At 42.9% G+C, this 24,797-nt stretch overlaps 1 protein-coding gene across 1 annotated transcript; it reads right to left on the bottom strand.

Moving 5' to 3' along the window:
* Nucleotides 1-1,934: 1,934 nt before the first annotated feature.
* srd5a2a (steroid-5-alpha-reductase, alpha polypeptide 2a) lies at nt 1,935-24,671 on the bottom strand. The gene is made up of 5 exons (XM_068044160.1): nt 24,286-24,671; nt 22,529-22,692; nt 11,092-11,193; nt 8,401-8,551; nt 1,935-2,273 (listed from the first exon to the last, which is right to left on the bottom strand). Exons 1-5 carry the CDS (start codon nt 24,567-24,569, stop codon nt 2,207-2,209), a joined length of 768 nt encoding a protein of 255 aa, XP_067900261.1. The 5' UTR covers nt 24,570-24,671; the 3' UTR covers nt 1,935-2,206.
* Between the last annotated feature and the right edge of the window lie 126 nt (nt 24,672-24,797).

The raw sequence follows: 24,797 nt of genomic DNA, 5'->3' as shown, positions 1-24,797 counted from the left end.
ATTAGTGCCCTTCGAGTTTAGATGCAACCCGTCCTTCTTGTACAGGTCCCATCTGTCCCTGAAGAGAGCCCAATGGTCCAGATATCTGGGCGGCACAGTGGCTCAGTGGTTAGCACCGCAGCCTCACAGCTCCAGCGACCCGGGTGCAATTCTGGGTAATGCCTGTGTGGAGTTTGCAAGTTCTCCCTGTGTCTGCGTGGGTTTCCTCCGGGTGCTCCAGTTTCCTCCCACAGCCAAAAGACTTGCAAATTGATAGGTAAATTGGCCATTATAAATTGCCCCTAGTATAGGTAGGTGAATATAGGGACAGGTGAGGATGTGATAGGAATATGGGATTAGTATAAATGGGTGGTTAATGGGCAGCACAGACTCAGTGGGCCGAAGGGCCTATTTCAGTGTTGTATCTCTAAATCTAAATCAATATCTGAAACCCTCCCTTCTACACCAGCTGCTCAACGGCGATATAGTTCCAAGTCAGGCTGGTGTGAGACTTGTAGAGGAACTTGCAGGTGATGGTATTCCCATGCATTTGCTCCCCTTGTAGGTGGTAGAGGTCACAGGTTTGGAAGGTGCTGTCTAAGAAGCCTTGGTGCGTTGCTGCAATGCATCTGGTAGATGGTACACACTGCTGTCAGTGTGTGTCAGTGGTGGAAGGAGTGAATGTTTGTGGATGGGATGCTAATCAAGTAGGCAGCTTTGTCCTGGATAGTGTAGAGCTTCTGGAGTGTTGTTGGAGATGCCCCCATTCAGGCGAGTATTCCATCACTGACTCGTGGCTTATAGATGGTGAACAGGCTTTTTGGGGGGGGGGGGGGGGAAGACAGGAGCTGAGTTACTTGCTGCAGGATTCCTAGCCTCAGACTTGCTCTTGTAGGCACAGTATTTATATGGCTACTCCAGTTCAGTTTCTGGTCATTGGTAACCCCTAGAATATTGATAGTGGTTCAGCAATGGTAATGCTATTGAATGTCAAGGGGAGATGGTTAGATTCTCTCTTGGAAGTGGTCATTGCCTGGCACTTGTGTGGTGTTACTTGCCATTTATCAGCTCAAGCCTGATTATTGTCTGAAGTTTGCTGCATTTCTGCACAGACTACTTCAGTACCTGAGGAGTCACGCAGGGTGCTGAACATTGTGCAATCAGTTGAACATCCCCACTTCTGACCTTATGACTGAAGGAAGGTCATTGATGAAGCAGCTGAAGATGGTCGAGTCTAGGACACTACCCTGCGGAACTCCTGCAGTGATGTCCTGGAGCTGAAATGACTGACTTCCAACAACCACAACCATCTTCCTTTGCGTTAGGTATGACACCAACCAGCAGAGAGTTTTCCCCAATTTTCATTGACTTTAGTTTTACTCAGGCTCCTTGATGCCATTCTCTGTCAAATGCTGCCTTGATGGCAAGGGCAGTCACTCTCACCTCGAGTTCAGATCTTTAGTCCATGTTTGAACCAAGGTTGTAATGAGGTCAGGAGGTGAGTGACCCTAGTGGAACCCAAACTGAGCATCATGGAGTAGGTTATTGCTACTGTCAACAATATCTTCCTTCACTTTACTAATGATGGAGAGTAGACTGATGGGGCGGTAATTGGTTGGGTTGGACTTGTCCTGCTTTTTGTGTATAAGACACATCTGGGCAATTTTCCACATTGCCAGGAAGATGCCAGTGTCGTAGCTGTACTGGAATAGCTTGGTTAGGGGCATGGCAAGTTCTGAAGCACAGGCTTCAGTACTATCGCCAGAATATTGTCAGGGCCCATAGCCTTTGCAGTATCCAGTGTTTTCAGTTGTTTCTTTATCACACAATAGTTATTATAAAAATCACTTCAAAATCAGCAAGAAAATTAAGACTGGTTTCTAATATCTTATTTAATTGAACTGCAAAATTTATGAATTCAATTATAAAGCTCTTAAAATCAAAATTACCTTTGCTTTAGTACAATTTCAAATTTTTATGTATTCATCTATAAGCCTTGCTATAATTGATTTTTCCTTAATATTTTCTGGTCCAAAAAGTAGAAAAAGCTCAGTTAATAAGTGAACAACTGAAAGTTAGCTCAGGTCATTAGCACAGACATTGCTTTCTTTCAGCAAGCTCAAATATTCAAAACAGCTAAAGCTGAATTCAACAAAATAGGTTTGGCAATCTGCAATAGCATTTCAATTGACAACTGAGAAAATCATGCTTGGAGCTTTCAATTATTTCAGAATAAAAAAGGAATTAAAGCTTTTCTAGATTTTGGGTAGTCCTGGAACGTCGCCACATAAAACCTGGGAAAAACAAAAACAAATTAGAAATAAAGAAATAAAAACTCAAGTTGTTCAATAAAACTTCATGATGAATGCATGGATACTTTCAGAAAATACAGAACACAATTTTGAACCATGTCAATATGATGCCAGCTACAAACAGTTTCAATACTGCAAGACCTATACTGTGTATACAATTCATTTTGAATTCAATGTTCTGCAGATGACCTTGGCTTTAAAAGTAGGAGGCAATGTGGCTCTACTGGCCACAGGAATTTTATGAAGGAAACAAAATTTGTTCACAGGAAAGTCCCATAAATAGCAATGTGATAATGACCAGATAATCTTTAACATTAGTGGAGGGATAAATAGTGGGCTGCGATTGCTGACAACACAACCACTAGGTGGTGTTGCAGTCGCACATGTGTAAATACAGCCTGTGCCACTAAAACGTCAGTAATGTTCAGGCAGCTGCCAGGACTAAAGATAGCGCTGCTCAAATAATCACACAAAGGCAACATAAACACATGGCATCACACAATGGCCGGAGGGAGGGAGGGAGGGAGCGAGCCGGCAGGAGGAGGAGAGCGCACCCATCACCAAGGTCTTCGGCTGATCTCTCCTCGCTCCCCCCGCTCTCTTGCCACGTTACACGATGACATCATCTGTGCATGTGCCAACCAGTCCTGGCAATGCAGAACGCAGCGCATGCACAGACAGCAGGAGCCCGTCTGTGCATGTGCGCAGATTGGCGAAGACTGATGACATCAGCTCCCTCCCTGGCTGCGTTGTCAAGAATCACATTGTAAATAGTGGCCAGAATGCCAAGGAAAACCCCCCTGCACTTAGTGTCATAGGATCTTTTAGGTCCAGCTGAGGGGACAAATAAAGCCCAAGCTTAATGACTCATCTGAAAAATGACACCTGACAGTGCAGCACTGCCTCAGTATTGTAATGGAGTGGCAGCAAGATTCTCTAAGTTGAACATGAACTGACAACTTTTGATTGAAGTGCAAGTGGTACCAACTAAACTACAGCTGATACAGAAGATATTTTCTCCCCCTCTCTCTCCATTATTATACCCTTCCAAATATTATTTCATGAGCCAGGAACCACCTAGTTCCTGGTGCTTCAGTAGCCATTCTTTCGCACCAGTCCCAATAGAAAGTGTTGGTTGGCTATTTGGTTACTGGGGTATTATTGGGTGGGTGGGGTCAAAATGTGAAGTTCCCACCCAACACACACTTTCCAGTAGAGATTAGAAGGTCTAGGTGATTTTCTTTTCCCTAACCCAATGATGCTGATGCAAATTTTAACAACTCCTGTTGACACACCTGAAATCACCTAGCATAGCATAGACGAAAAGATCAGAGTATCTCCTTAGTAAGTATTGGCCAGCTACTCACTGGATAAGTGGGCTTTGCCATTGGAATAGCCCCAGAAAACAGTTCATTAACTTTTAGTGAAATGGAATTAGAGAGTAGCGATCTAATGTGTATATACAGTGGAGCTCACCATTAAAAACCCTTTTGTACCCAAGTGAGTGCACGGTGTACTAATTCCAATTTGAGATACAGGAGGCAACCTCTCAGGTATCCTGTCAGTATGTTTCATGCTGAGCTCCATAACCTTGTTAGTGTCCTTTCTCTGGGAAGGTTGAAGACTATGGAGTAGGGCTATGACAAATGTAGTACAATTATCTAGTTTGTTATGGTCACGGTTTTATCTTCATGAAGTGAGGAACCTATTGCTGCCACAATTGATTAAATTACCAGGATAGATTGTGGTCATTCATATTGTTATGACCAGGTGAGGAGGTCTAACATTCCCTTTTAGTCTTCACTTGGTCTTACTGCAAGAAGATTTTATTTTTTAAACACGGTTTTTAGCTCCCCCTTGGTGAATCCTTGTTCACTGATTTCCAACTCTAAAACAAAGAAATTAACACAAACAGGCTTTTAGGTTTAAAGAAAAGTGAAATTTATTAAACTTAAACTCTAATTCAGTTGACGCCTACAGATACACAACACACTAGCATGTGCATGCAAAGAGAGACCGAAAAGAGCAGAAGATAGATAAAGTGGAAAGGTTTGAGGCAATATCTGTAGAGTTTGTTATGGTTCTTCAAGCTCACTGTAGAATCCTTTTGTAGGTTGATCTTGCTTTTCATTGGGGCCCAGTATTCCTCTTAAACCTTGTTCACTGTAAGAGACTTTTCTCTCTTGGGGTTCAAGTGTCTTCAATGGATTCCGAAGCTGGTGAGAAAGATGGGAACAGACAGGAGAGATCTTTTCTATCCAGGAGCAAAGAGCTTTCGGACTTCCAACACTTTCTTCAATTTGAATCTCAGTTCAAACTCTGCAACAGCCAGTTGGTCATGTGCCTAAACTGGTCTGATCACATCTGTTGTGTGTACTGGGTGCAGGGGATAGCTCTTTTGTTCCAACACTGTCTAATATGCAAAAATGTCTCTAGCCAGGAGCCTGGCAATTCCTTGTAACAGGACTTTTCTTCCCAGCAACAATTTGAAGTTTAAATGTCCATGTGGTGAAATTAATGTGCCTCATTCTTGGCAGGTGGGGGCCTGCATGACAATATTCATCAACAAAAGTGCTTGGAGATGGCAGAATACTACCGCACCACAAGAATAGCACTTTCTGCATTCCCACATGGTAACATTACCAATTGATAAAGTTAAAAGTATTAAGTTTATTTCAATATTCCCCCCCCAAACATCCATTGGCCACTTAAGGTCAAAAACATTTCAATAGCGCACGACACAAGCATGTTGATTTTTTGTATCAATAGCAATTAACTTGTGTGTGATCAGTCATACGCAGATTAAATTTACCTCTGGGTGTTCCAAGAATCTATCTTTGGCCCCCTATTATTCATCTGCATACTACCCCTTGGTGACATTCAAAAATAGTTGTCAGGGAACATGTAAAAACTGACACCCAGCTCCATCTCAAACACTACCTCTCTCAAGCCCTTCACTGTCTTAAGTGTAAGACTGCTTTCCAACATCAGTACTGGGTGTGCAGACATTTCCTCCAACTAAAAACTGGGAAAACCAAAGCTGTAGTATCTGCACAAACTGCGTTGCTAGCCATGAACCCCATCCTTCTCCCTGGAAATGGAGAGGTTGAACCAGACTGTTTGCAACCTTGGGGTCATATTTGAACCAGTTATGAGGTACCAACTACATATCCACTCCATCACTAAGATGGCCTGCTTCCACTTGAGTAATAGCACCCATCTCTGCCCCAGCTCATTTGCTGCTGAAACCTTCATCCAGGTCTTTTCTGCCTCTGGACTTGAATATTCTCCTAGCCAGCCTAAGTTTTACCTTCTGTAAAGTTGGTTATCCAAGACACTGCTGTTCATGTCCTAACTCACACCAAGTCCAGTTCACCCATCAGACCTGTGCTCACTGACCTACAGCAGCTCCTGGCTAAGCAATGCCTCAATTTTAAAACTCTTATCCTGCTTTTAAAATCCCCCAGTGGCATTGTTCCTACTTATCTTTAATCTCCTCCAGTCCTACAACGCTTCAAGATAGCCATGCTCATCCAATTCTGGCTTGAATCATCCCCGATTTTAATCGCTCCATCACTGATGGCTTTCTCTTCAGCTGCCAAGGCCCTAAGTTCTGAAATTCCCTCCCTAAACCTCTCTTTTCTCAAGACACTCCTTAAAACCTGCCTCTTTGACCAAACTTTTGATCATCTACCCCAATATCTCCTTATGTGGATCAGTGTCAAATTTTACTACTTGAAAATTGCTATATAAATGCAAGTTGTTCTTGCAGTGAGCACATGACAGGAAATGGTAAAGCAAAAGAAATTGCCAAGTTAATAATTATTGGAGTGGTCTGAAACAATAGTTCTATTGCTACAAACACTTGAAATATGCAAGTTTCCCAACACAAAAAAAGGTAAGCCCAAGAAATCCAATGGAAAGCTGTCAAATTCCACAAAGGAAGCAGCATCCATGATTTGCCAAAAACAAAATACAAGTCAGTGGTGTTGTGCTCATGGAAAATGGCAATACAGGTTTACTGATCACCTTAGGTTTTCTGAAGCCTTGAAATTTGGTGAAACAGGGGAAGCAGAATTAGGAGCTCAAGGAAACAATTCCCACAACAGAATGGTGAGGTTCATGGGGCCCCAAATATTGGGAAATTGGTTTCTAGCAGCAGCCCAATTGTGGGGGCTGGTAGGAGCACTCCTGCACTTTCAACCAAGTACACTTTAAAAACTTACCTGGTTTGGTTGTGGCCTGAATGATAGTCCCTTTAAGGGCTGCACATAGGCCAGGTTTTCCAGAGCGTAACCAGCATATGCAAAATGCCCAACGTCTTTCAGTTGTGGGCACTGCACACAAATCTTTTGGCCTTCTTGAATATGGGAATTGGTGCATTTCCTGCCATATTGGAGGCTTGGGAGACAATTTAGCAACCAAAACAGATACTACATGGCTTAATTTCTACAAATTTCCCAATTTTGAAAATTAGTTACTTGTAAGGCCAATTCAGTCAAGTTGCAAATGTCTGAAGATTGGAGGCATGCCAAGTTCCTTGCACAGTTGCAGGTTTATATCCAGGAGGCTACTAACTCTTACTTCAAGCATCTTACATTCTTGGCACACTTCAATACAAGTGGAAAGAGCCTACTCGTGTACATCAGAAAGTCTGTAAAGCAATAATGTTTCAAACTAGAGAAATTACATCAAATTTACAGCGTAGAAACAGGCCAGTTGGCCCAACTGATCAATGCCAGTATTTATGCTCCACACGAGTCTCCTCCCACCATATCAATATAACTTACATTCCTTTCTCCTTCATGTATTTATTTAGCTTCCCTTAAATGCATCTGTGCTATTCGCTCCACGTGGTAGCAAGTTTCACATTCTAATCACTGAATAAAGATGCTCTCCTGAATTTCTTAGCGAATCTATCATCTTACATTCATAGTCCTCATTTTTTGCTCTCCCCAGAAATGAAAAAATTCTCTAATTTTCAACTATCAAGCCCCTCTATAAAAGGTTACCCGCCACCCCCTCAGCCTCATCTAAAGAGAAGAGCTCCAACCCGTTCAGTAGAAAATATTGGGCCTCTAAATGCAGGCAATACTGGTTGGTCAACAGATGCAGAAGTCATATCTGCATGGCTACCCGATGGGACCTGATGACGGGTTGGGTCAGACACACTATCACCACCTCCAGTATGTGGCTCCAATGTTAAAGTTGACTTGAATGGTTGTTTAGTTACAGTTTTAAGCTTGTGCAGATAAGCAAAGTGAAAAACAGAAGCTAGGCTAACTGATGGTCGGGTGCGGGAAAAAAAAAAAATGAAAGGACTCAGGCCGGGTCAGATGTGATTCTGTCAGGCTCGGGTTGGATTTCATTTGCAGACCGAGCCCGCCTTTAATCTGCAGTCACTGGAAATTGTTGAGGAAGACAATGATACCATGTACAAACTGGGATGACTCAAGTGAGTCAGTAGTAAATGGTGAACAAACTATCCAGATTTTTCCCTTGTTTAATCATATCAAATGTGCTTCAGCACAACTGCAAGTAGAATAATTGATAAGGCAAGTAAAAGATTTTTTAAGATTCAAGCTCTTTTCTAAGTCATGAAACATTTAAACCTTTGCTAGTGCATAATATCTGGATAAACAAGTTGCCATTTATTACAGTACTGTACATTAAACCAATTAACAAATACAGCATGCAGTAATTTCTTGCTAACACTACAAAATTTAATGGGGTATGTTTTCTGTTCCTGATAGGGGTGCCACTAAATCACCTGGGCACAGCAAATGCAAGTAAATTAGGTGGGCAGCAATGAGTGACCCTCAGTTAGACTACAGTTTATTTGATCCATTGCTTTGAATGGATGGAGTAATCCTCCTGCTACTTTCCCCATCGGTTTGCCTTATTTGTTTTCTTCAGCTCAGTGTTCACTTGCCCAGGAAAGCCAATAGTTCTCAAAACAGCAAAAATCTGCCTCAATGTATTGAACCTTTAACTGTATGATCAAAACTGTTGAAAAGAAAATTGCCCAAATATAAATACACCAAGAACATTTAAAATGTAATTCACCACAACAAAAACATCAAGTTGTGATTTAGCTCCTCAATATTACCTGTGATGATGCAAAGCACGCACTCCTAAATAAATGGCTGTGAAAATGGCAAAAGCAAAGGCTGGAAAGGTCGAAGTGGCTATAGAATAACCAAACCACTCTACAATCTCACCAAAGTAGTTTGCTGCAGAGACATATTCAAATAATCCTCCTGAAAAAAAAAAGGTCAGGATCATTATGGCAGTTTGCATCTGCAGAAACAGGCAGCGCAACTCCCTTTGTAATTTTTACAATCACCGAATCTTATGATGCACAGCTGTGATGCCAATCAACTCACATTAGTAGAATGCCAACAGTTAGATCCCTTTTTTTTGCTATGCAAAGTAACAAAGAAGTTTGCCTTTATTTCTCCAGTGGGAAATGCTTAAAGCGCTAGCTTTCATTTCAATAAACATACACCTATACATTTTAAAACAGATGGATCTGGAAGGAGGTGGTACCAATTAGGTTGGTGCAACAAATAGGCATAGATTACTGCTTCATTCTCTGCCCATTGTCTTGGTTCAATTTTAAGATGAGCAGAATCACAGCTCCACAGTTAGGCTAACTAAATTGAAAAAAAAGGAAGAGTCCTGGTGTTTGAAAAAAAAATGGAGTGATTACTACTAAAGCAAGCTGCCAAGTGCCCTTAATTCTGCCAGACGATATTGTGGTGAAATCAAACCATACCATTTAATGTGCTGCTTCTCTTAGCTACTACAATAAATGAAAACAGGTTAATGGTTCTGTTGAAACAGCAAAAGGAACTTAAGGTAGGTAGGTAGGTGGTAGGGAAATACAGGGACAGGTGGGGATGTGGTAGGAATATGGGATTAGTGTAGGATTAGTATAAATGGGTGGTTGTTGGTCGGCACAGACTCGGTGGGCCGAAGGGCCTGTTTCAGTGCTGTATCTCTAAACTAAACTAAATTAACAAGTGGGTCGGTTACCAGAGTGTTATTTAACCCAATTTATGAGAGCACCTCATACAGCACCACTGAAAGCTTTTCCACTTCCCACAGTAGCCAAACTTCCACACTTCTAAAATGTTATCACTTTTACAGAATCACAATTGTTACAGCGAAGGATGCGGACATTCGGCCCATTGTGTCCGTACTGGCTCTCTGAAAGAGCAATTTCCTCAGCCCCATTCCCCTGCCTTCTCCCTATAACCCTGCACATTCGTCTTTTTCATAAAACTGTAATTCCCTTTTGAATGCTTCAATTGAACCTGCCTCCACCACACTCTCAGGCAGTGCATACCTGACCTTAACCACTTGCTGAGTGAAAGTTTTTCATGCCACTTTTGCTTCTCTTAAATACTTTAAACCTGTGCCCTCTTTGTTCTCGAGTGGGAGGTTTCTCTCTACCTACTCTTTCCAGACCCCTCATGATTTTGAATACCTCTATCAAATCACCTCTCAGCCTTCTCTTCTCCAAGGAAAGAAGTCATTACTTTTCCAACCTATCTTCATAACTGAAATTCCTTATCACTGGAACCATTTTCATGAATCTCTTCTATACTCTCTCCAATGTCCTCACGTCTTTCCTCAAGTGTGGCACCCAGAATTGGACTTAATACTCCAGCTGAGGCCGAACTAGTGTCTTTTACAAGTGCAAAATAATTTCCTTGCTTTTGTACTCTATGCCCCTATTAATAAAGCATACAGTATCCTGGGCTTTATTAACTGCTCTCTCACCCTGTCCTGCCATCTTCAATGACTTATGCACATATACACCTAGGTCCCTGTGCTCCTGCACCCCGTATTTCATATCTCTCCATGTTCTTCCTACCAAAATGAATCATCAATGAATGACTGATCTGTAATGAATCCAAGTTGGATTTAAACCTAGGTATCGCTGTATAAAAACAAAGATGGCAGTTTGTAGGTATAAGGCTTTGTGCTAAGCCAAGCATAAAGCCTTAAGTCTGAGTGATCAACTTTCTGCATTTAGTTTGGAGACTCTGTTTAAGTGACCAAAAGTTCTTTAAATTTTAATTTTTCCCCGATGCAGCGTTGGTTAAAGTCTCAGTAAATTTAACAAGTCAGAAGGCAGTAGCGTTAAGGAGTCTGGACTCGCAGTTTTATAGGAGAGAGAATTACACAATGTTGCTATGAGTAATGTTTACTCAGTCAGCTGACTGAAATGGTTTTGAAGAGAAAGCAACTATAATCTCCTAGGTTTTAGGACAGAAGACTTTCGGACACAATTTTTATCCATAAGCACCAGCATCAAATATTATTTCTTCTAATCTCCATGATAACAGTACCTTTACAATATTTAACCACTTAAATGACAAGAGTTCCAAATCATAAAATCTCTTGTACAGAGAAACAAATGCTACAAAAACAAAATGATTTTCTTTTATATGAAGAGGGAGCCTTTGAATTTGGCATGGGTTGAAAAAAATTTAATTCATAACTGTACCAACTATATTTTTACAATAAATACTGGCATTTCTTGGTAGACTTTAACTAAAATGTAATAGCATTTACTGTGCTCTTCTGGGTACTTGCATATCAAAGTGGATTTTAAAAAAAACATTAGCCTATTAAATTACAAGTCATGAACTTGATACATGGACAGGAGTTTTTAAAAAAAAGATGCAATTGATGACTGTGCAATGGATGTATGCCAAGTGGAAGGCTGGTCTTGGGAAAGATAAAAAAAAAGGTGGAGGGTGGGGAGAGAAAATAAAAAAAAAGTTACCTGTAGGAATTTTGTAAGTTACGTCTCCAGATGTTCTCAACTTCCGCAACAAATGATCACTATGGATATTGATGGCGATTCCCAACAAGTATAGCATCAGCCCTAAAATACAGAAAGATTAATTTCTTTGCACATAATAGGAAAAAAACAAATTCAGCTCCGAAACAATATTCTGTCTACCACTTCAGTGCCATATCCGTCTTCATTTCTAAAGTCTATAAATTTAAAAGATCCCAGCATAGCATCATCAAATTTACCTAGTCTTCTCAACTTGTGTCCAGCGCTGACACACCTTGGCTCATCCAGATTTCTCGAGAGTGTTGGGAGCCTAAAATAAGTGCATGGTATTGATGTTCCAAGATTTACCCAAGAGCATCAGATGAATCTTGGAACTTTCTTCCCTTTTTACCCCACATTCACACAAGGATTGGACTGAAGATTTACCATAGAGATTGGCAACATGCCAACACATTCTCCTAACCCAGTCAAAATTGTATTGGATTACAAATGCCCATCTCAACTGGAACAGTGCAACACTTCTCATTGTCAGAGTTGAAGTTGGATAGATATTTTAACTAACAATTGTATTTATAACATCTAAAAACAATATCACAAGGTGAAGCATCAAGAATTGCAATGAGCATTTTTCCTACATCAATTGAGAGAGAGTCTAAAATAATCTGCATGCAGTCCAGATAGTCATAGTCTAAATGATCACCACAGCCTCAGCTGGAGCTCACTTAACAAAAGTATGGTAGGAGTACAATCAATGTTCAAAACGGAGGAACAACCAAGGTGATATTTACAATTCATTTTCAGGAAATGACTGACAAATTTCAGCATTTCATCTAAAACAGGAACAAAGCATACAACCACCTTTTAGTAGGTAGCTTCATCTTGGAAGGCTAAGTTTCTCCAATGTTGCCCTAAATATGCCACCCATGGTCTGTCACTGCCCACTGCCACCTTCCCATTGTAGCTCAACTATCATCTCTCTGTACTGTGTACTTACTTTGCACCTCTGAACCCAGAGAGTGATCGTGATCCCGACGTGGTAGGCTTTACAAGTCTGTTCAGAGAAACTCAACATTTGCTAAAATCTTCCAAGTTTAATTTTGATACTTTTCACAGAACTGCTTGAACTACAGCTTCTCAAAAACTGTTCTCCTAGGCGGTTTTCCAGTACTTTATTGGAAAGTTTCTCTAAAATTACGGGTGGTGAAAAATAACCTCATTTGCAGGATTGAAACAGTAGTCACCAAAATCAAGAGATGCAATTGTGGCCGGAATTTTACGTCCCCCCAAACAGTGGGTTGGTGGCGGGGGTGGGGCCTTCCCGTCCCGCTCCCACTGCCATTTCATGCAGGGTGGCGGCAAAAACCAGTCCGCCCTAGGCCCTCAAGTGGCCAGTTAAGGGCCTCCGTCTACCACCATAGGATTTTACCCTTGGCCGGTCAGGCAGCCCAGGCCCAAGAAAAGCTGCTTGATAAAAGCAGGCGGCTTTGATGGCTACGGGGGCGGGGGGGGTGGGGATTGGGGGTGGTAGTGGGCCTTATGATAAGGCATAGTGTCTAATAGAGGGCTGCCCCTGATGCCCTAAACATGTCCCCCGTCCCCCCAAATCAACCACCCTTGCCTCGCCAGGGCCCGACTGATCACCCCTGGCGAGACCTCAAAAATTTACCTTTTCCCAGGAGTCCTTCCTCTTCTTGTCGATGCTGGGTTGCAGTCCCAGCAGTGGCCACTGCTGGGAGCAAGAACTGCCTGCCCGCTGATTGGCTGGCAGCTCCATTATGGAGATACAAGTCCCGCCTCAGACCAATTAAAAAACTGGGGACTGTAAAATGCAGTCCGGATCCCCAAGCCAGGCAGAATCACCTCCGACTTTTCAGTCAGTGGACAGCTCCCGTCTGACGAAAGTAAATTTCTGGCCTGTCAAATGATCTTCTCCAAGAAGTCACTTAACTGTACAGGCATGCTACAGAAACAATTGCCAAATGTCAACTGGTTTGACATGGTGAGATACTATACTTCTCTTTGCTGGGGCTCAGTTCATGATCAGGACCAACTATTCCAAGATTTTTCTGATTGTTTGTTTAAAGACAATGCATTACAAAGTTCACTATTCCATAACCAGAGAGTTCTCATTTAGTCCCAGTCAAGCAGGCACCATCACCATTTTGAAATTATTTTGCAGGATTCCAGTATTAACTCTTTAGTCTTATAGAATTTCTCTAATGGGATTTGGAATCTCCAGCTTTCCTACCATAATATTGAGCCATTATATCTGGTTTTCAAAAAAAAAATCTCATGTGTTCCTGTGATTTTAAACAGCATTAATGCCATCATTGGATGCCATGGTTGATACCATGGCATCGAGAAATCTTATCACAGAATTATTACATTGTAGGAGGCCATTCAGCCCATCATGTCCGCACCAGCTCTCTGAAAAAGAATGATCCACTCGGTTCCATTTCCCCGCAACCCTGCACAGTGGCGCAGTGGTTAGCACCGCAGCCTCACAGCTCCAGGGACCCGGGTTAGATTCCGGGTACTGCCTGTGTGGAGTTTGCAAGTTCTCCCTGTGTCTGTGTGGGTTTTCTCCGGGTGCTCCGGTTTCCTCCCACAAGCCAAAAGACTTGCAGGTTGATAGGTAAATTGGCCATTATAAATTGTCACTAGTATAGGTAGGTGGTAGGGAAATATAGTGACAGGTGGGGATGTTTGGTAGGAATATGGGTTTGTGTAGGATTAGTATAAATGGGTGGTTGATGTTCGGCACAGACTTGGTGGGCTGAAGGGCCTGTTTCAGTGCTGTATCTCTAATCTAAAAAATTCTTCCTTTTCATATAATAGTCTAATTCCCTTTTGAATGCTTCAATTGAAGCTGCCTCCACCATACTCTTATAGTGAAGGTATTCCTGTTCTTATTGCTTCAGGGCAAGGCCAGAAGTCATCCTAATTTGTACAGTTACATAAATACTTTTGTCAGAAGGCACCAAGCTCTTTTCTCAGCTTGTACTGGTCCTTATATTATTGTGGAGTAGCCATTGTTTGTCATCGGAAGATAATTATGGTGAGGACTTGTTTCTAATGGTGAAACCCCCACTTTTCCTTTTTCTAAAAAAGACTATGGACTTTTCCCCACATAATTAGAAATATCCTGTTCTATATTTTTCTTGAATAATCAACAAGTTGAAATTGGATGAACAAGGGTCCTCTTACCTCCTTTCCTCTGGTCTTCAAAGGGAAGGGGGGGGGGCACGGGCGGAGAAGAGAAAAATAAAAAAAGCTGTCACATGCACTTCAAGAAAACATTAAGAATACAGTCGCCCACTTAATCTGTGAACCATGTCAGTATAGGTAAGCATCTAGTTGGTGCCTGCAGACATGTCATAACTACTCCAATTTTGGTCCCAACAACTTGATAGTTAATGAAAAGCATCATGCTAATTAACCTGCTAAGGTTGCCTGTTAGCCCAGCTAGATTGCCAATTTACAAAACCCAAACACCGTACATAGTTTTTGCATTTGCCTTACCGACAACCAGCTAAATTGTATTACAAATATATGCAGTACATTCTCCATGATTATTCTTAGCATCCAGATTATAGAAGCAAGTATCTCATCTTTTATTCAGTTTGCATAGCCAGAAACCCTCAAATATCTTGTTAGCAACTGGGGGCCAATAAATAGATTTCTTCTTGCCACCCCATCTTTAAAAAGGCAAAAATGCCCATTTCCCCATTGTAATGCATGAATTGCTAAGGAAATTGGGAGTGTTTGAAACATGCAACTGGAGAATCTAAACATGTAAAAAAAAAAGTCTCCATTAATTTGAGAGAATTATATTTTTTAAAAAACCAAGAGAGCACTTGTCCTTATTTTGGGCGAGTGACTGGATGATGTAGTTGATCTCCTATTACAACTCCTTCCTCTCCATCACAAGGCTCTACTTATATTTAACATAATAAATAGGAACAGGAGTAGGCCATTCAGCCCTCAGCCTGTACTGCCAATGATCATGTGATCTTCTACTTCAAAACCATTTTCCTGCACTATCCCCGTAACGTTTGATATTTTAACATGTAGAAAAATATTGATCTCAGTCTTGAACAATCTCAACGACTAAGCCTCCACAGCCCTCTGGGGCAGAGAATTCCAAAGATTCACCATCCTCTGAGTGAAGAATTGATTTTCATTAGAAGATTCCAGAATAAATCTCATTAGAAACAATGGGGATTTATAGAACCATGTGACTGCCAGCTCATCTCTGAAGAAACTAAACTTTTGTGACACAGAGCTATTAACCAAAAAAACAGCAACAAAGTAGGTGGCTGCTCCCCTACGTCTCCTTTTTTTTCTCTCTGCGCCCAGGAAATATCAAGAGAAGAACCAGCTGCGACTGGGGGACCCCCTCCAAGCCTACAGACCATTACAGCCAGCAACCAGGGGAACAGAATCAACAATGAATTCTGCTTTCAGGAGCCTTGAGCAAAGCAAACCAACCATCATGCACTTGGACCAGCGAGGACTTCACGAATACAGCTTCAGCTGAGGACTGCTGGAATTACAGACTGTATTGAAGTTCCATTTATCCTGGACTTTACTTGTCTCTCTGGTATTTAAATTGGGTTAGAGTGTTAAGTATAATAAACTTACCTTATTTAAATTCAAGAAAACCTGTCCAATTGGTTCTTTTGCAATCACGTTAAAGGAACAAGGCAACACTCTGAGATGGTAAGTACAACCACTTTTTATAAAGGAACAAACGCTGTTGCGGTCAAACAAGAGAAAGGGCGAGAGGGGAGCCCGAGACTCCACCCCACCCCCCCCCCCCCCCCTCCTCACCTGACCAGAACACAAAATCTATCTATCTTTAGGTAAGGAGATCAAGACTGCACACAATTTCTCATTCTCTATGCCTATGTGTGTTCTATAAGCACACCTTTGCTCCCGACTTTTTATATATCCTATATCTGGAGTGCAGTCTAGAGATCCAAACAAACTTTCATTACTAGGGCCACAATTCCACAGCCCTTATGGCACATTCATGCCACTACTCCAGAAGTGGAGAATAGGACAGGACCTGGATAGGTCTTTCATCAGGGTTTCCTGTGGCCTTCAAGGCTAGTAGAGAGAGTCCACCTATCTCAACAATGCAACTGATGGGGTTCCCCAATGCTGGAAGCACAGCAAACTAAAAAATAAGAAATTAGAGTACGAGAGAAAGCTAGCTAGAAATATAAAAACAGTACGAGTTTCTACAGGTATTTAAAAAAAGAAAACAAATACTGTAAACAAAAAAGTAAACATGGTTCCCCGACAGTGAGTCTGGCGAAGTAAGGAAATGGTCGAAATGTTGATCAGATATTGTGTGTCTGTCTTCACTGTAAAAGAGATAATATTCCGGAAATACCTGTTACTCAAGAGGTGAAAGGAAGGGAGGAACTTAAAACAATTATAATCACCAGGGAAATGATACTGAGAAAACTATTCCCAGGACCTGATGGACTTCAGCCAGCTGCAGAGATGCACTGGTTGTAATTTTCCAAAATTCTAGATTCTAGAACGGTCCCATCAGATTGGAAAATAGCAAAATGTAACTCTTCAAGAAAGGAGGGAGACAGAAAACTACAGGCCAGTTAGCCTAAATTCTGTCAGAGAAAATGCTAGAATCTATTATTAAGGAGGTTATTAGCAGGACACTTAGAAAATCTTAATGCAATCAGGCAGAGTCAACATGGTTTTGTGAAAGGGAAATTATGTTTGACTAAGTTATTAGAGTTCTTTAAAAGGAAGTAACAAGCAGCATGGATAAAGGGGAACCTGGAGATGTGTGCACTTGGATTTCTGAAAGGCATTTGATAAAGGTACCACATTAAAGGTTACTACACAAATTAAGAGCTCATGGTGTAGGGAGTAACATATTAGTATGGATAGCAGATTCAGTAGCAATAAATAGGTTATTTTAGGATTGGCAAGCTGTCACTAGCGGAGTGCCACAGGATCAGTGCCGGGGCCTCAACTATTTACAGTCTATATCAATGACTTGGATGAAGGGACTGAATGTATGGTTGCTAAATTTGCTGATGACAAAGACAGATAGAAAAGTAAGTTGTGAAGAGGATATAAGGAGTGTACAAAGGGATTTAGATAGGTTAAGTGAGTGGACAAATATTTGGCCGATGGAGTATAATGTGGGAAAATGTGAGGTTGTCCACTTGGGCAGGAATAGAAAAGCAGATTTATATGGAGACTGCAGACCTCTGCAAGATAGAGGGTTCTGGGTGTCCTGGTACATGAGTCACAAAAGGTTAGTATGCAGGTACAGCAAGTGATTAAAAGGCAAATGGAATGTGGTTTATTGCAAGGGAATAGAATACAAAAGTAAAAGTACAGGGTGTTGGAGACATCTGGAATACGGTGTACAGTTCTGGTCTCCTTAAAAGTATATAATTCCATTAGCAGTTCAGAGAAGGTTCACTCGACTGATTCCTGGGATGAGGGGGGGGTTTTCTCATGAGGAAAGGTTGGACAAGTTGGGCCTGTGTCCATTGGATTTTAGAAGAATGAGAGGTGATCTTACTGAAACATACAATCCCAAGGGGACTTGACAGGGTAGATGCTGAGATGATGTTCCCCCTTATGAGAGGGACTTGAACCATAGGCACAGTTTAAAAATAAGGGGTCTCCCATTTAAGTTGAGGAGAAATGTTTTCCTGAGGGTTGTTAGTCTGTGGAATTCTCTTCCCCAAGAGCAGTGGAGGCAGGGTCATTGAATATTTAAAGGCAGAATTAAAGTTGAAGATGACTATGAAGAGGGCGAGGAGGAGGACGACAAAAATGCCATCATCGATATGGGGGCCATGGAGAGATATGCCAGGGACATCAGGAAGAACTTAATTTATGCACATTTCAACTAACAATAAGCCACATCAAGGAATATTGGGAGGAGAAAAATAATTCCCCACAGAAATTCACTTTTGCCTGAAGTCTTATTCATCGCTAGATTCTTAATGAAGCTTTGCAGCACTTTATGATTGGAATTTGAAATCATCTACCAGCTATGATGAATGTGATACACACCACTGCAAGGAGGTTTAAGTTATGACTGCAGAAAACAAAAAGAGTTTCAATTTCTTTTTTCTACCACTACGTCTAGGCGCTACCCCAACATTAGCAGCTGAGGTGGCGGCAGTCTGCTCAGTGCGTTGCCCCGTTGCTGTAAATGGCCATGGCGGGCATCCTCTGGAGGAACAGAGCCTTCATGGCCCCATCCTACTAGGGTCTGCAGCAACGTTGCTTGTGTATCCCCCTATGCTCATCTGCTGGAGGTAAGGGGATCACTGTCAGGGCAGGGGAAGGACGAGACACCGCTTACCCTAGGGGCGTCCTGAGAGAAATGTCTGGGGCACTGGCACACACTCCTCCTCCACCATCTGTGTGCCTGAAGACATCTACCTGTCTCCTTGAGAAGGGGCACACAGAATGAGGTCCAAGTTCCTCATCCCCTTCTTGTTTAGGCTCTGCTGCATGGAGCCCATGGCAACAGCGATGGAATGCAGGTCAAATTGCATGCTCAACCAGACTCTCGACTGAGGAAGCCAACACTTAAATGCCTGGGACATGAAAGACATTATGACTTGCATCGACTCCTCCATAGCACGTGCAAACCTACACATCATGTCCAGCATCTGACATTTTCCACATGGCTTTGCTGCACATCCAGCAGACTTCTCATAGCTACAAACAGAGAATCATGAGCGTGAAGCTGAGCAGGGGCCTGGTCCCCAGCAGACCCCTGATTGTCAGGGGACTCAGCTGGCATATGCTCCCTCAGCTGTTGGGGCATGTCTATTGTGCACACCAGCTTGTGACCTAGAACCTTAAACCACCCCCACCCCCAATAGATTGGGTTGATGTATCTGTGCTAGCGAAGGTGGAAGATGCAGGTGATAATGCCCCAGTCAGTGCACTAGCTGCTTCTTCCACCCCAAAGGATGACTCCTGGGCAACGTGGAGTTCAATGACTCTAGTTCAGACACGTTCAGTGGGCAGACAAATAAAAAGACAGTTTAAGCATCTGATTCACAGGAGTTCATACAATTTCCTGGTGTCCACATTTTTTTTTTTTTTAAATTCATTCATGGGAAGTGGGCATCGCTGGCCAGGCCAGCATTTATTGCCCATCCCTAAATTGCCCTTGAGAAGGTGGTGGTGAGCTGCCTTCTTGAACCGCTGCAGTCCATGTGGGGTAGGTACACCCACAGTGCTGTTAGGAAGGGAGTTCCAGGATTTTTGACCCAGCGACAGTGAAGGAACGGCAATATAGTTTCAAGTTGGGATGGTGTGTGACTTGGAGGGGTACTTGCAGGTGGTGGTGTTCCCATGCATTTGATGCCCTTGTCCTTCTAGTTGGTAGAGGTCATAGGTTTAGAAGGTGCTGTCTAAAGGAGCCTTGGTGCATTGCTGCAGTGCATCGTGTAGATGGTACACACTGCTGCCACTGTGCATCGGTGGTGGAGGGAGTGAATGTTTGTAGATGGGGTGCTAATCAAGCGAGCTGCTTTGTCCTGGATGGTGTCGAGCTTCTTTTGTTGGAGCTGCACCCAGCCAGGCAAGTGGAGAGTATTCCATCACACTCCTGACTTGTACCTTGTAGATGGAACAGGCTTTGGGGAGTCAGGGGAGTTACTCGCCACAGGATTCCTAGCCTCTGACCTGCTCTTGTAGCCACAGTATTTATATGGCTACTCCAGTTCAGTTTCTGGTCGATAGTAGCCCCTAGGATGTTGATAGTGGGGGATTCAGCTATGGTAATGCCATTGAATGTCAAGGGGAGATGGTTAGATGCTCTCTTGTTGGAGATGGTCATTGCCTGGCACTTGTGTGGCGCGAATGTTACTTGCCACTTATCAGCCCAAGCCTGGATATTGTCCAGGTCTTGCTGCATTTCTACACGGACTGCTTCAGTATCTGAGGAGTCATGAATGGTGCTGAACATTGTGCAATCATAAGCAAACATCCCCACTTCTGACCTTATGATTGAAGGAAGGTCATTGATGAAGCAGCTGAAGATGGTTGGGCCTAGGACACTACCCTGAGGAACTCCTGCAGTGATGTCCTGGAGCTCAGATGACTGACCAACAACCACAACCATCTTCCTTTGCACTAGGTATGACTCCAGCCAGCGGAGGGTTTTCCCCGATTCCCATTGACCTTAGTTTTGCTAGGGCTCCTTGATGCCATACTCATTCAAATGCTGCCTTGATGTCAAGGGCAGTCAATCTCGCCTCACCTCAAGTTCAGCTCTTTTGTCCATATTTGAACCAAGGCTGTAATGAGGTCAGGAGCTGAGTGGCCCTGGCGAAACCCAAACTGAGCGTCATTGAGCAGGTTATTGCTAAGCAAGTGCTGCTTGATGGCACTGTTGATGATACCTTCCATCACTTTACTGATGCTTGAGAATAGGCTGATGGGGCGGTAATTGGCCAGGTTGGACTTGTCCTGCTTTTTGTGTATAGGACATACCTGGGCAATTTTCCACATGGCAGGGTAGATGCCAGTGTTGTAGCTGTACTGGAATAGCTTGGCTAGGGGCACAGCAAGTTCTGCAGCACAGGTCTTCAGTACGATTGCCGGAATATTGTCAGGGCCCATAGCCTTTGCAGTATCCAGTGCCTTCAGTCGTTTCTTGCTATCACGCAGAGTGAATCGAATTGGCTGAAGTCTGGCATCTGTGATGCTGGGGACTTCAGGAGGAGGCCGAGATGGATCATCAACTCGGCACTTCTGGCTGAAGATTGTTGCAAATGCTTCAGCCTTATCTTTTGCACTGATGTGCTGGGCTCCCCCATCATTGAAGATGGGGATATTTGTGGAGCCACCTCCTCCAGTTAGTTGTTTAATTGTCCACCACCATTCACAGCTGGATGTGGCAGGACTGCAGAGCTTAGATCTGATCCGTTGGTTATGGGAATCGCTTAGCTCTGTCCATTGCATGCTGCTTAAGCAGTTTGGCACGCAGATAGTCCTGTGTTGTAGCTTCACCAGGTTGACACCTCATTGAGGTATGCCTGGTGCAGCTCCTGGCATGCCCTCCTGCATTCTTCATTGAACCAGGGTTGGTCTCCTGGCTTGATGGTAATGGTAAAGTGGGGGATATGCCAGGCCATGAGGTTACAGATTGTGGCTGAGTACAATTCTGTTGCTGCTGATGGCCCACAGCACCTCATGGATGCCCAGTTTTGCATTGCTGGATCTGTTCGAAATCTATCCCATTTAGCACGGTGGTAGTGCCACACAACCCGATTGAGCGAATCCTCAATGTGAAGGCGGGACTTCGTCTCCACAACGACTGTGCGGTGGTCACTCCTACCAATACTGTCATGGACAGATGCATCTGCGGCAGGCACATTGGTGAGGACGAGGTTGCAAAAGCAGAGATGACACTTCATCCTCAAGCCTTGTGGCTCCTGCCTCACCACACTATCTCCAATGTCTCCTGCTCAGCCATGGTCAGCAGCCTGATGTCAGGGACCCCTCCTCCCGTTCTAGCACACTCATGCTGGTCGTGGCTCCGTTTATCCTGCAGCAGACAGTGCGGAACTAAATGACATGGCAAAGGATGCATCACAACCATTGCATACATGCATCAATATCATTCTAAATAGCTTTTGCATGACACATCCAAGTACATAAACAATGCCATTCTTCATCTTGGCACTAAGTCATTAATGATTGTCACAAAGGCTGCTCATTTATTCCACTGCATTCCTGTGTACCCTCTGCCTTAAAAGACATGGAGCCATGGAAGAAAACAATAGAGTTGCTTCGCCAAGAACACTTACCCTCGCAGATCTGAGCAAGTCATTGATTTGCTTGCAGCACTGCACCCATGTTCTGCGTGTCACCCCATGGTTTGAGACCTCTTCTGCTACCTCCATCCAGGCTGCCTTGGTCAGGTGGGAGGGTCTTTGCACTCCATCTGCAGGGAAGAGGACTTCCTGCCTTTCCCTGACGGCCTGGAGGGAGGCATCACTGAACTGTGGGGCAGGATACTGCCTGCCATGTTATTCATTTTGGCTGCAGTGAAAATAATTGATATGAAGTTGGTAGTGACTTTCACAAAATAAAGGGAGGCAAAAACATTGGGAACATTGCAGCCCTTAATATTCCGCCCATCAGCTATTTCTCTCTCCACAGACCTGCTGAGTATTTCCAGCATTTTCTGTTTTTATTACAGATTTCCAGAATATGCAGTATTTTGTTTTTATTTAAATAAACTCCATCAATTGCTTATTATGAATTCAAAGTGTGGCAGAGTACAGTAACAAGGAAACATGTTAAGAGTGATGGGAATTAAAGTTACAGACAGCCAGTATAAATGATGCTTCAAAAGCTTTATGAATGATCCACTATCTTGGCAACTTACCAAACAAAAATCTGAAGTCAGTGGCCCAACTATCATCATACTTAGTACAGTAGATCAGTTTGTGTCCTTGAAGGTACCCATTCAAAGTGCAAAACATAAAACTTTTCATAACAAAGGAAATTTCAACATCGTGTCCTCTGGTGAAACATCCATAAATAAGTGTCCTAAAATACAGGAAAAATTGAAAGTTACAATTATATTTGACTTTTTGCTGTCCTTACATTAAAATCGCAAAAAAGTTGAAGGATATAAAGAAAGACTGATCTATGCATCTCCTTTCATAACCTCAGGACCTCCTAAGGTGCTTTACAGCCAATGAACTACTTTTGTAAATTAGGAAACATAGCAGCCAATTTGCAGACAAGCTCCCGCAAAAAAATGCAGTAGAGGCATTGCTAATGGAATTTCTCTAGTGCTCTTATGTGTCACTGATAGAGAGTGCAGGTCTCACTGCAGTACAGGAGTGTGGTGACAACAAGTACTCTGTACACTAGGACTTGTGGAAGTCTTTGTTGTCAAACACTCACTGATGTAGTTTGTAGAAAACGGAGCTGGTGAAGCTGTTCTGGCTTTGGATCTCATCGACAGTGGCCTTTTGGGGAGAGATGGCTGCCAAGATAGGAGAACTGTTCCAAGATCTCTCCTTCAGCATATATGGGAGGTGGAATATTTGGCTGACCAGGTGTGGGTTCATATGAGTTTTGTTTTGGCAACATTCAAAAGGACAAGCTAAGTCTCTTAAACAGAATTGAAGAGATCAAGAGTGGCTTGCAAATCTGGTGCAGAGTGGGCAACAATACTGCAATCTACAAACTGTAGATCATGTAGATCTATGGTGGTCAGTTTAAGTTTTGGTATGGAGGTGCCCAAGGGTAAAAAGTTTTCCATCTAGGTGGTATTTAATACTTACACCAAAAGACAGCTGATCTTTGAGGGGAATAACCACTGTCGGGTAGATTGTAAATTTGTAAGGGGGCCATCACACAGCCTTGCTTGACCCCAGTCTGGATTTTGAAGGAATTTGTTTCAGATCTCCCACTCAAGACCCTCATTTGTAGTACCATTCTTGTAAAATCAATGTCAAAAGAACTTGTGACTAGGGTTGGTGTTCACAGCATATAGCTGGATTCAGTCTATTGTGGGCAGAAAGGTCTGGCATAGTGTTCTCAGAATTTATAACACTTTTTTGTTGAGAGGTGCCTTGGGATATTTCCCTACATTAAAAAGGTGCAGTACAAATGCTGCTTGTTCTGTATGCTCTTTTCTGATGGAGAAAAGTCAGAAGCTGTTTCCCACAGAAACTGGAGATTATTCAGCCTTTCAAGCCTGTTTTGTCATTCAATTAAAGACTTGCATTTATGTAGTGCCTTAGACTTTGGTAGAAACTAGTAGACGTCAGCTATTCCTCAATTCCAGGACGAGAACGACAAAATTATATGGAAAGGCTGGAGATGAAGTTCTCCTTAAAGAAAAGAATATTTACACACTGCTAGTTGAGGTGATCTGGGATGCACTAGCTCAAAGGGTGGTAAAAGCAGATTCAATAGCAATATTCGAAAGCTAATTAGATTACGTGGAAGGAAAAATACAGCGCTATGAGGAAAGCTGGGGTGTGGGACTAATTGGACAGGCTCTGCCAAAGAGCCGACACAAGCACGGTGGGCCGAATGGCCTCCTTCCTGCATCATTCTATAATAAGGGCGGGGTGCAGTTTAAACGCTAGCATTTTCACAATCAATAGTTATGAGTGAATTTACCTGTGAAAGTAGTGTCCACAGAACAAGAACAGCAAGAGTTTACTCCCCAGGTTATCCAGGCTACCCGACTGGTAAATTAACAGCAGGGGCACAATAAGTGAAGGCAACTCCTGAACAAACCAGCCCAATTTAGCCGAGAACAGGATTTTAATGTGACCGGGTGATTCCGACCTGTATCTCCCATAAAGAGCCTCCCTTTGTGCGTTCTTCCAGCAGAACAGTCCGAGTAGAATTAAGGCACTAGATAAGAAAAACACGACGTTTCCATTGCAATGCGAGCCCATAGCTTAAAGAGCGAACTCTTCGCTAAACATGCAGCTCCCCGACGATGCGTTGATTGGCGATTGACTTTCGCAGCGAAGGTCGAACGAAGAAGGGGTGGACTTCTAAAAATGATGACAACTTTTGACACACTCAACACCAGAACTACCAAGAAGACAGGTCACCATCTTCTCAAGGACAATTGGGGACGGGTAATAATTGCTGGCCGAGCCAACGACACTCATCCCATT

The sequence above is a fragment of the Heterodontus francisci genome, chromosome 13, assembly GCF_036365525.1.
Source record: "Heterodontus francisci isolate sHetFra1 chromosome 13, sHetFra1.hap1, whole genome shotgun sequence".
Lineage (NCBI taxonomy): Eukaryota > Metazoa > Chordata > Chondrichthyes > Heterodontiformes > Heterodontidae > Heterodontus > Heterodontus francisci.
This window is presented reverse-complemented; position numbering and strand designations above follow the sequence as displayed.

What these genes read in the sequence shown, in the direction of transcription:
- srd5a2a (XM_068044160.1), bottom strand. Translation starts at nt 24,569, where the DNA reads ATGGGCTCGCATTGCAATGGAAACGTCGTGTTTTTCTTATCTAGTGCC. An exon ending in TGACTTCAGATTTTTGTTTG is followed by an intron (nt 11,194 to 22,528) that starts GTAAGTTGCCAA and finishes TCTGTATTTTAG; the next exon opens with GGCTGATGCTATACTTGTTG. An exon ending in AACTTACAAAATTCCTACAG is followed by an intron (nt 8,552 to 11,091) that starts GTAACTTTTTTT and finishes TTTTTTTTTCAG; the next exon opens with GAGGATTATTTGAATATGTC.